At 43.5% G+C, this 12,351-nt stretch overlaps 1 protein-coding gene across 1 annotated transcript; it reads right to left on the bottom strand.

Moving 5' to 3' along the window:
- Nucleotides 1–3,234: 3,234 nt before the first annotated feature.
- CCN3 (cellular communication network factor 3) lies at nt 3,235–11,895 on the bottom strand. Its single transcript, XM_059043457.2, has 5 exons — nt 11,445–11,895; nt 11,087–11,312; nt 9,745–9,999; nt 8,214–8,428; nt 3,235–4,740 (listed from the first exon to the last, which is right to left on the bottom strand). Exons 1-5 carry the CDS (start codon nt 11,526–11,528, stop codon nt 4,444–4,446), a joined length of 1,077 nt encoding a protein of 358 aa, XP_058899440.1. The 5' UTR covers nt 11,529–11,895; the 3' UTR covers nt 3,235–4,443.
- Between the last annotated feature and the right edge of the window lie 456 nt (nt 11,896–12,351).

Here is a 12,351-nt window from a genome sequence, read left to right as displayed (position 1 = left end):
GGACATACTGTTTTGACGATTTGACTTGTGATGTTGAGCATTTTGGAGTGAAACCCGTTCAGAAGCATGACAACGTGTACCTACAAGGAAGACCCCGGGAGAGAAGTCTAGTACTGCCCAGAAATCTCCAGCAAAAGCTTTACTGATAATCTCATCAAGCACAGACAGGCATGTGACAAATTTATTTCCTTGCTTAAAGATGTCCTTGCTGCATTGTTGAATTGAATCCTTGTGTGGTAAAAGAAAAGAAAAATCCTTCAATAATTTTCAGTGAATCGTGCCTTATCACTAAACAGCAATTAAGTGCTTTCAAAATTTCACATTCACAGAATGATCTCAACAATCTCACTACTTTGCAATGCAGTTTCTAAAAGAGAACATTTATAGTTTGGGAAAACAGCACAAAAATGAAAACTGTTGGAATTGTTTTGGTTGCTGAAAATATACTTGGCCTCAGTGGCTGCGGCACTGTAGAAAAGAAGGAACTTTGGCTCTGAGCTCAGGCAGATTCTGAGTTTGAATCCCAGCTCCTTCATTTACTGTGTCCTTAATAGGTCATTAACTTCTTTTAGTCACTTTGTCTTTTCCTGTAAAAATGAGGTCAGTAATGTCTGCCTCTGAACATGACATGCGAAGAATAAGGGGCAATGCTTGTCTTTACTGGATACTTATCATACTAACAGCTGTCATTTGCCGGCCTACTAGGTGCCTGGCATGGTCAAGTGCTTATGAACATGTACAATGTTACAACAATATGTAGTTGATACTTAGTGTGACCAGCTCATCCCAGTTTGCCTGGGACTGTCCTGATTTTACAACTGAAAGTCCTGAGTCTCAGGGACCATCTCAGTCCAGGACAAACTAGGGTGATTGACTACTCTCTCAATATTATGGTTTAACCTTACAGGTGTGGAAACTGAGGCTCACAGGGTATATCCAAATTTTTCAATATCCCACAGCTGGGAAAGAATAGGTCCCATATGCAACCCAGGTTTAGATAACTCCCAAGCCTGCACTGTCTGCAGCCCTAAACTCTGCTTGGTAAGTATAGCTTTCCTTACTGTATTACTAGAACGTTCTGGATTTAACAAATATTTGTAGATCAGATCACGTTTTATCAACTGGCTGAAATTATAATTTCAGGAATGCATGTGTGTGTTTTTGCAGATGTTAGAGTGGGGAGATCTCTAAGTGAGAGATAAAGAAAATCACAGTGATAGTGATACTGAAAAAGATAGTTTAAAAACCTAACATCTATTTTGAAGAACATTTTATCTTTTGTCAATGCATAACTCATTGATTCATTCACTTATCCATCCGTCCATCCATTCATTCAGTAGGTTTACGTGAGGTCCTATTGTGTTCCAGGTACTGGGGCAGATACAAAGAAGGCTAAGGTACTGGCCTCAAGATGCTCAGAGTAATGGGACTGTTAAAGAATAATTGTAAAATAACTAATGATGAAAAATCTGAAAGAGAAATTAAGGAAACACTCCCATTTACCATTGCAACAAAAAGAATAAAATACCTAGGAATAAACCTACCTAAGGAGAGAAAAGACCTGTATGCAGAAAACTATAAGACACTGATAAAAGAAATTAAAGATGATACAAACAGATGGAGAGATATACCATGCTCCTGGATTGGAAGAATCAACATTGTGAAAATGACTATACTACCCAAAGCAATCTACAGGCTCAATGCACTCCCTATCAAACTTCAGACTATACTACAAAGCTACAGTAATCAAGACAGTATGGTACTGGCACAAAAACAGAAATATAGATCAATGGAACAGGATAGAAACCCAGAGATAAACCCACGTACATATGTTCACCTTATCTTGGATAAAGGAGGCAAGAAAATACAATGGAGAAAAGACCGCCTCTTCAATAAGTGGTGTTGGGAAAACTGGACAGCTACATGTAAAAGAATGAAATTAGAACACTCCTTAACACCATACACAAAAATAAACTCAAAATGGTTTAAAGACCTAAAAGTAAGGCCAGACACTATAAAACTCTTAGAGGAAAACATAGGCAGAACACTCTATGACATAAATCATAGCAAGGTCCTTTTTGACCCACCTCCCAGAGAAATGGAAATAAAAACAAAAATAAACAAGTGGAACCTAATGAAACTTAAAAGCTTTTGCACAGCAAAGGACACCATAAACAAGATGAAAAGACAACCCTCAGAATGGGAGAAAATAGTTGCAAACAAAGCAACTGACAGAGGATTAATCTCCAAAATTTACAAGCAGCTCACACAGCTCAATATCAAAAAAACAAACAACTCAATCCACAAATGGGCAGAAGACCTAAATAGACATTTCTCCAAAGAAGATATACAGATTGCCAACAGACACATGAAAAGATGCTCAGCATCACTAATCATTAGAGAAATGCAAATCAAAACTACAGTGAGGTATCACCTCACACCAGTCAGAATGGCCATCATCAAAAAATCTACAAACAATAAATGCTGGAGAGGGTGTGGAGAAAAGGGAACCCTCTTGCACTGTTGGGTGGGAATGTAAATTGATACAGTCACTATGGAGAACAGTATGGAGGTTCCTTAAAAAACTAAAAATAGAACTACCATATGACCCAGCAGTCCCACTACTGGGCATATACCCTGAGGAAACCATAATTCAAAAAGAGTCATGTACCACAATGTTCATTGCAGCTCTATTTACAATAGCCAGGACATGGAAGCAACCTAAGTGTCCACTGACAGATGAATGGATAAAGAAGATGTGGCACATATATACGATGGAATATTACTCAGCCATAAAAAGAAACGAAATTGAGTTATTTGTAGTGAGGTGGATGGACTTAGAGTCTGTTATACAGAGTGAAATAAGTCAGAAAGAGTAAAACAAATACCATATGCTAACACATATATATAGAATCTAAAAAAGAAAAAAAGGTTCTGAAGAACCTAGGGGCAAGACAAGAATAAGGATGCAATTTTTAACATATGGAGGTGTCTTGCAGTTTGTCCAGAAAAAAACATCAGGGATCCAGATATTGGATTGAGTAGAAAGTGTGGAGAATATCTGAGGCCTTGGCAATAGAGATCACCAAATTAAGAGCTGTCTTTTGTTTTCCTTCTGATAAGAAGTTGTAAGCTCAACTAAAGATGACCACTTTGCTTTCAATATTTAATTTGTAAATTTTAATTGATATTTTCAATAAGCAACTCAGAAGCACAAAAATAATAGCAGTCACACACTGATAAGATCATGTTTATTTAGTAATGTCTGACAAATAGAGAAAGTAAAAGGAATATTTTTAAAAATGTATAATTTATATTTATATAAATACTTCAGAGGAGAAAAGCTGAACACATAAGGTGACATTAGAAGAATGTATACATTTTAAGTTGGCAACCTATCTTATAGCCTGACCAGTCAGATACATGTATGTAGACACATATATCTTGTTCATGAGTTTGCACAACTAAGGCCCAAGGATAAGTTTGGGGATCTGTACAATAATTTAAAACTCCCATAGAGTTTGTGGTATCTTGCCACTGCAGTCTTATCGATTTTGTTCTTCTTTTTCAAAATTCCACTACCAGCACACTTGAAAGTCATCAAAGGTTGTAATCAGGTGCTTTGGGCCTCAGTTTATTCATCAGTAAGGTGAGAGGAGCCCTGCTGATATGTTCTGCTTCTTCTGAATTAAAAAACTAGTGATCCCCAGCAGCCTCCAGACACATACAAATGTCTGAGGGCCGGTAGAGGCTGGTCACCTATGTATAAGGGAGAGTTTTCTGTTTAGCTTCTTTCTTTTGGAAAGGAGTCAACTTGTCTGAAATGGAGCCAATTTATGACACCAGTGCACTTAATTAATAAGCGTTCCATTACTGTAGATACAGCTTGTTTTCTATGTATACAGAAAACTAATAATCTCTAGATTTCGAGTTGAAGAGCTATATGTTTCCTCAGATCTCGGAATTTGAAGTTCAGAGTTGAGCTACTCAAAAAGAGTGCTCCAGAGAACGCTTAGGTCAAATCTCAATCTATGGTGAAATATTTGTATGATGACACCCTCAGTATGACCTTGGATTTCACTGTCATTCATTACTGTGACCTTCTCTTGAAATTTCACTAGTGTATAACAAAATGAGTGTAATGTGATACAGTCTACACAGTAAGACATATATCTGATTTCTGAAATATACAGACATTTTCATGTGTAGTAAACAGCACAAAAGAATGTCAGCCCTAAGCACTATCCTGAGCTTACCTTGATTCCAAGTTTACAGTTAATCATATCTTTCATGAAAAAAAAAACAGACATAACTGACCTCATATGACCACAGAAAATACATGGGATGCAGATGTGGATAATAATTCTTTGTAATTTTTCTTATAGTCATTTGAGAGTGGGTGGCTACAGGTTGCCTCTGTAGGTGGGCTTCTTAGGGGACACATTACATTTCTCCTCTGCTGGTGTTTGGCTTTAAGTCTTGGAGGAAAGATGCATTGTTATGAGGACAGTTGCTGTGACAGGTGCAGGTCCCGATAACCATCACTGGTTTCTTGAGGATCTGCCCCGGGGAGCACTGGAACTCCACCTGGATGGTTTTGGTGTTGTGTGGGGTACAGCATCGGCCATCGCTGCAGACACCGCAGAACCTGGGCTTGTAGGTGTACAGGCTCGTGCAGTTCTCAAACTGCAGGTGGATGGCTTTGAGTGACTTGGTGGTGCGGAGACACTTTTTCCCTTTCTAAGAAAGAAGAAAAGGAGTGATGCATGAAACGGCCATCATTCATCAAAGGGATCAGTCTAGGCATATGGAATAACTTGCTAGTTGCCTACCCCAAATCTGTGGCTCTTTCTTCTTTGCTAACAGAATGTTAATTTTGTTTGAGTAATGTGGTCCACTACAAGTATATTCTCCCCCAGAATATCTGGGAGCTTGCAATGGCCTTGTGGCCAAGTTCTGAACAGTGATACATAAACCAAGGGATTCTGGGAAGTCCTTTGCCCTTCAGATGGGTACAGTTCTTAATCGCTTCCTGCATTCATTTGCCTTCCTATCTAGAATGTGGAAATCATGCCTAATTGTATATAACCATCTTTTGACCATGTGACATAAGCATGAAGATGAAAGCATATGTATGATAAAGAAACCTATTTTTTCAAACCACTGTAAATAGGCTTTGGCGTTGTTATTAGCCCAATACATTCTTAGGTGTTATAAAGAGAAATGGAATAAATATGGCATCACTGCAAGCCTATTAATGTTTCAAATATTTTTCAGACATTAACTTACTTAACCTTATTAGGAGCATTCACTCATACAAGGAGCAGTTATTCACATAAAGAGCAGCTGTCCAAGTTTTATAGATGAGTAAACGCGGTCTCAGAGGCCAAAGTGATCAGAAAACATCTAGAACCTGAATTTGTCTGACACAAAGCCCGTTCCTTCTATTACACTGTGACCTCAGGAAAGTCTAAGACAGTGGGATTTAAGGTTAGTTTCCATGAAGGCATGGTAAGTGGAGTATTTATTCAACATTCCATTGGTAAGAGTTGAAGAAGAACCCCAATATTGATAATTCAGTAAAACATTGATGATACATTAATTTCCCGCTTAGATTTCTTCACCTAATTTGTCCCAATTTTTCACTGCTTTTCACCTTCCTAGTTGTAATCCACAGCTTGTGGAGTGATGAGACTTGGAATTCTCTAAAATTGGTAGCTCTCAAACTTTAATAAGTACATCAGAATCATCTAGAGGGTTTGTTAAACCACACATTGTTGGGCCTTACACCCAGCGTTTCTGATTCAGTAGGTTTGATGTGGGCCCCCATAATTTGCATTTCCAACAAGTTCTTAGGTGATGCTGCTGGTCTGGGGATCACGCTTGGAGAAGCACCATCTCACGTTTAAGAATCTTTTGGTGATAAGGAAGTAATGATTATTAGGCTGGCATTTCCCTAGATTCCAAACAAATTTATGGCCCCTTAATGAAATATATATATATACTATAAATAAATGTCTTAACTATAATATCTCCCAATATTAAACTTGGTGCAACGTCCAAGAAAAATATGAATTTTGGAAAAAGAAACAGTAGAAAAAGCAAAATTTTAAAGTCATGACATGGAAATGGCTTATTTAATAATCAAGTTACTGTGTACTTGACAATATTTAAAGGCTTCTTGTTTTTTCCTTTTTAATATTTAATGTTTAGTGTATATTTTTGCCAATATCCACAAAAAGGTACAAGGTCTGCAATATCTCTGTGTGTGTGTGTGTGTGTGTGTGTGTGTGTGTGTGTGTGAGAGAGAGAGAGACAGAGGGAAGGACAGAAACAGAGAAGAAGGTGTTTCTAGGTGCTCTTTCTAAATTGGTGGAAGAAGCATAAAGTTAGAATGGACCTCAAAACGTCATACAGCTAAGTAGCCATATAACAATGCAACCATAGAGACTCTTATTTTATCAATAAATAGAAATGATGGTTAATATTAGGTAATGATATGTATGTTAACAGAATAATCTATGCCCAGCATTTTGCAAATTCATTCTATTTAATACTCATGACAACTCTGAGGTAGGTACTGTTAATGTCTCTGTTATATGGGGGAAAGAACTGAGGCTTAAAGGTTAAGAAAATCACCCAAGATCCCATAGCTAGTTCATGTGGGAAGCCAAGATTTAAAGCCAGGCTGTCTGGCTCCAGAGTTGCACCCTTAAGCATGAGATGATATTGCCTCAGTGGAGAGATATGTAAATCTTTCATTGTTAGGGACTGTTTTACTTTGGCCTTAGGTTTGTACAAGGGTCCATATACTAGTTCGATTTGGGTACTGCATTTATCTGACCTAGGGCTCTGCTAACAAGGCTTGTGATGTCATCAGGAACCAATCAGGGCTTCTGATCTGCATGCCTTGTACTCAGCGTTAACACACTGAGTTGATATCATTCCAGCAAAAAAGGAAAGAAATGTGCTATTTTATTTGGCACAGATAGCCTTATGCTGGCAAATGTACTAGTCATACTAGGCTTTTTGAAATACAGAAAATAATTCCCAGACATCCATTCATTTATTCCTCAACAGTTGTTTATCAAGCACACAGTACATCCCAGGTAGGATGTGGGGGACTGAGGGATGAGGAAGGCAGATGTGGTCCCTACTCTGCTGCTTCCTTCAGACTGAACCTAAAGGGTGAAGAAAGCTGAGCTCAGAAATGACCTCTCTAAAATAAATCATGTTTGACCACTGAGTAGCCAGTTTTTTCCAGGATGAAATGAGATTTGCCAGACTTTTCTCAACCGGGGACATTACTGTAGTGGTCTGGCCCCTCCCTGTTCATCTGCAGTGAGCTGCTGGGGATATTTCAATACATTAAAGAGAAAATAAAAGAAGGTAAACTCCTTCATTAGAGCTGACCTTGAAGTCAGCTTCACAGTGACTTTCTAAAGCCCAGGCCCCCCTCCTGAATAAAACATAACTCTCAACTTTTAGGTTGTGAATATTTTTTAAGTCTACAGCTGTAAAGTAAACACTTTCCAAAGAGGAACAAAAGAAGACAAATCTCAACATTTGGAACAACTGGCACCAATGGTGGACATTTTCAGAAAGATCCATCTGACAAGACACAGCAAGAAGCAGTTAGAATGGTCATTGCCCCCTTTTCCACAGGAGTGTGGAAGGGACAAGACAGTGGGTAATTATAACAGGGAAGAGCAAAATCTGACTCCATGTTGGATCTCTTTCTTTTACTTTAAGCTGTGCTTTTTGTTGCTTTTGTTTTTATAATCATACATGATGGCCTGCCTCAGGGAACCCTGCCCCTCTGCCTGAATGTTAAACTAAAGTGCCTTTGTTCAGCTCACAGGGAGACAATCTGACCCTGCCCACCTGTGAATAGCTGCAGAAAAGAAGAAATTAACACATCCCCTCCCTGAGGCTGGCCAAGCCAGGAGATACTTTGCAAAATCAATGGCCTTTTTACTTTATTTCCTCACCTCCTCCCCCTCTCTGTTCTATAAAAGAAACTGGCATCCAGACCCCATTAAGATGGTTTTTGGGGACACTAGTCCGCCATCTTCTTGGTCTGCTGGCTTTCTGAATAAAGTCACTATTTCTTGCCTTATAAGAAAAACAAACACAACAACAAAAAATAAAACACAGGCCCCAACGAGGCAAGGTCACCTTCTCTGAGGTGGGGGCTCCTCCCAGGCTCATACCTTATCTGTCAGCTGCTTGTGCTCTTGGTCACAGGGCCGCACCACGCAGAACCGGGTCTGCTTCACCATCTCGCAATGTGGATTCCTGTTGGTGACCCGGGTGGAAAAACCCATGCCACAACTCTTGGAACACGCACTCCACTCTGTGGTCTGCTCAATGCAGTTGATACCTGAGTCGGAGACTGCAACTCCTAGAGTGGCTTCTGTCCTGTAGGCTACAGGATGTTGAAATAAGGACAGTGTTATTGAGTAAAATGTGGGGATGGCAAAGTGGTCCTTTCAACCATCATTAGGAAGAGCGTCTCATCCAGTTCGGTACCTGTGCAACTCAGGTGTTCTCAGGGGGCAGACCTGGGATCTCTGTATTTATAAACCCCTAACAGGTAGCACAATGCCTGGTACATGGTTGGTCTTCAAGAAACCTTTGTGGAATGACTGTCCAATTTGTTCATAAGAAGTTTAGGAGAACCTGTCTTTGAGAAGCTTAGCAGTTTTAAGAATATAGCACAGTATAGCATCAAAACCATTCCATAAACCGTAATGTTTTCAATGTGTGATTTTGTCCAGAGAAAGGATAATGAAAAAATTGTAATTGGATGAGTAAGTAGAACCAACCAACTCAGAATAGTGAGGGAGGTAATGCTCTGCCTTAGGGAGGTAGAATTGGTTATTTGGGTTGTAGGATATAGTCACTGGGACTTTGATGACAGACGGTTCTGTCTCAACACTTAATATGCACGGCCTAGGGCATATCTCCTCTCTTACATGGCAGTTTTCCTATCTGTAAGCATGGCTGAGAATTTCTGACTTCAGAAAAACTGTAAAGCTCTGTGTACTGCCAGTATAAATAATCTGGCTGATTCATGGCTTCTAAAATATTCTCTACTGGATCTTGAATGTTTGCTTTTCAAAAAAAAATCATCTCCTTTATAAGCCAAAACAAAAGGAAAAGCAAAACACAGATCCCGAAGTGTCACTTGATCCCTCCTGCAGCACCTGGAAAGGTGGCATTTCTCTGTGACACCTGTCCAGGGATGGCATTCTTTAGGGAAGCTAGTCTTAAGAGTGCATAGGTAGTTGACAGAGTCCAGAAAAGAAAGCCATCACCAGGCCCTTTGCAAATGGCTTAAATGGTGTTCCCACGGAGTTGACACTTGCCACAAGTATAGAAGCTCTATCGATTATGTGTTTTGCATCAAGTTGCCCAAAGCACATCTTTGCAATGTTAACAAGGGTCAAGTGGGGGAGACTAAAATATAAATGGCAGTTGTGTAATAAGAAAAATCAATTCTATGGCTCAGCAGAACCACTGGATGTGATTCTTCTTCAGAAGAGACTGTGTGTACTTCAATAACTTGTCTGGGATTCCAACACGTGATGTGTCTGATCTCGGCGGGCAAGCTGGACTCCACAACTGAATGACCAGAAACTGAAGCCAGTTTCTCACTGCAGATCCCAGAGAGCATACACGCTTTCCTGCCTGCACTTATTCCTGTGCTGTGATCATTTTCAGGTATGTTGAATTTCTCACCTGGAAGGGTTTGGAGGTCCCCTAAGGTCCCCGTCTCATTGGAGTCACAGATCCACTTTTCACAGCACTCCCCAGGCACTTTAACTTTTCTCGGAGCTGGGCAGTCAGGCTGGGGCAGTAGCAGGTCCTCTTCACAGCGGGGCACACAACCAACCTGGCCGTCTTGGCAGGCGCACTGGTATTTGCAGCTAGGCTGGAAGGTCTCTCCACTTTGGTAGATGACTCCATCGAACACACAATTGTCTCCTTCTATCGCTAGAATGTTGGGGAAGCAGGGCAGAGAGGGAAGGGGAGAGAGAAAATCAAGAACGCAATGCATCGAAGAGGCTATGTAAGAGCCACAGCACATGTTCCAAGCCCCCAATCATTCTTTTTCTAGCTGAGGCCATCTGGTTGCTGACCCATCACCAGCGGAGAGATGTCCTCGTGGAGGCCTCCCAGGGCAAGAAGAAACACTCAAGACCACCCAGTCCCGCCACTCATTTTACACACGAGGAAAGAACCGTGAAGTGACATTCCCCACGGCCCTCGGCTGTTGTCCCCAACGAAAAAGTCATTTCGCAAGAACCTCCTTAGATTCTCCTACTCCAGGAGCTCAGAATTAAAAAGAAAAAAGTGCTCTTCATAGTCTCCAAACAGGTTAACTGGTCAAATTGGGAAGGGCAATGCCAAGGGTTCCTTGGCATTCCAGCACAATAAATCATTACTAGTTTAGAGAAGAAACTAAGAGGCTGTCCCAAGCCCTCTTATCCAGGGAGGCAGGGACAGGTCTCCAACTAAATGGTGCACCGTGTGGGAAATTGATCCCCAGTTGATTTAAGTTTCACCCTCCTGGATTGGCTGGTTGCCTCATTTTTATTTTACTCACGGCCCAGACAGGGGTTGCACAGTCATCCCAGGAGAGTAGTGGCTGCTTTGGCTCAAAAAGGACAATTACAGGTGTGAAAACAAACCAGCCTGGCTACAGTTGGGGGAACAGTGAGCCTGTGAGTAAAGCCCAAGCTTCCATCACCCCCCAAGCGTCCCCTGGAAACTTCCAAAGGAAATGACTTCACTGACCCTTAAGTCTGCTCTGCTCCCTGTCTATCTAGATTCTTCTCTAGGGAGGCAAATGCTTCTCACCTCCACGGGCAGGTTTCCCTTCTGGCTTCTGGCGCTCCGCAAAGCCCCACGCGCCCCCAGACCATCCCTGGCACCCAGCGCTCCATAAAACATCACCCACGGCATCACTGTTAGTATTTGCTCATCACCCTCTCGGGAGTCGGGGGAAGGGGAGAGGAAAGAGCGGGCAGCTCCGCTAGCTGAGGGACAGGAGATCAAGCGGAGGAGGGGGCAGCGTTACCCATGCAGATGCCAGTCTGGGCGCTGGGGTCCGCTCTGCGGTCGCAGAAGAGACCGCGGCTCCCCTCGCAGGGCAGCATCACGGAGCAGCTCTCGCCGCGCTGGCGGGCGCACACCAGGCAGCAGGAGCAGTCGTCCAGCACGGCTCTCACCCCGGGGGCGCAGGCCGGCGGCTTCTTGGGGCACGGAGCCGGGCACGAGGAGGGGCAGCGCGGAGTGGCAAGGACCTGGGGGCGGGCGAGACCAGAAGGAGAAACTTCTTAGCGGGGACCCTGGAAGGCAGAGCAGCCCCGGGACCGAGCAGGGGCCGCCCAAGAAAGGCAAAGTAACCAGAGGCACCTGACGAGTGCGCCACACACCTGTCCCAGGAGATGGAGGAGCAGGAAAGCCAGGCAGAGGCACTGATTGGGTGGACCGAGACGCAGGCTCTGCGCACTCTGCATGTTCAGGCTTTTTCCTGCCGCTTTCACAGGGCTTTCCAGGTCGGAGATTGGCTCTGCGCGCCCCGCTCCTGCTCGGGCTCGCCCCTGCCCAGCGCCACCGCGCAGGTTTTATAGCGCGCTCCTGGGACGCGCACAAGCCGGTTGGCTGCAGCTCAGGCAGGAGGCGGGGGGATCGGGGGGGTGGGGAATGGAACGAGCCCCGGAGTTGCCATAGCAATTGGCCGTGGGTGCCGCTCTCCTTAGGGCGCGGCCCCGGGGCCGGCATGTGCCTGTGTGTAGCGACTGGCTTTTCCCAGAGCGCCGGGAGGGGCTGGGTGGAGGCCCAGGGCCAGGACCCAGGGCTTCGCCGAGCGCGTGGGAAGGAAACGCCCGTTTCCTCCTGGAAGCTGCTTCGCTTTCCCCCAGGACTAAGACACCGCCACTTCCCGTCACGCTTCGCCTCCACCCTGGCCGTTCCCAGCTGGGTTGCAAACGTGGGGCTCCCCTCAAGGGGTGTCCGATGTTTGGGACCATCTGTGAGGGGTTGGCTAGAGGCCCGGGGGGTTAGTCATAAAGGAAGCACATGCAAGTTTGTCACCGTTTAGGGCACGCTTTGAGAGTGTTGAGAGAGGGGGAGGGGAGAGAGGGAGGGAAGGAGAAACAGAAGGGAGAAAGTAGTGGCTGGCGGCGGGGCGCGGGGGGCAGAAAGTAGAAGAAGTCTTAAAGTGAGGATGGGGGATGATGCCGTTTACCGAAAGGCAAAAAGTTCTTTTGACTTGAACCATTCCAAGCCCCGCTGGTTCTTAAACCCCCGATTCTGCAGGTCTGGTAGAAATACAAGGAG

Source organism: Kogia breviceps, chromosome 17, assembly GCF_026419965.1.
Source record: "Kogia breviceps isolate mKogBre1 chromosome 17, mKogBre1 haplotype 1, whole genome shotgun sequence".
NCBI classification, from domain to species: Eukaryota; Metazoa; Chordata; class Mammalia; order Artiodactyla; family Physeteridae; genus Kogia; species Kogia breviceps.
Note: the sequence above shows the minus strand (reverse complement) of the source record. Positions and strands in the feature narration are given on the sequence as shown.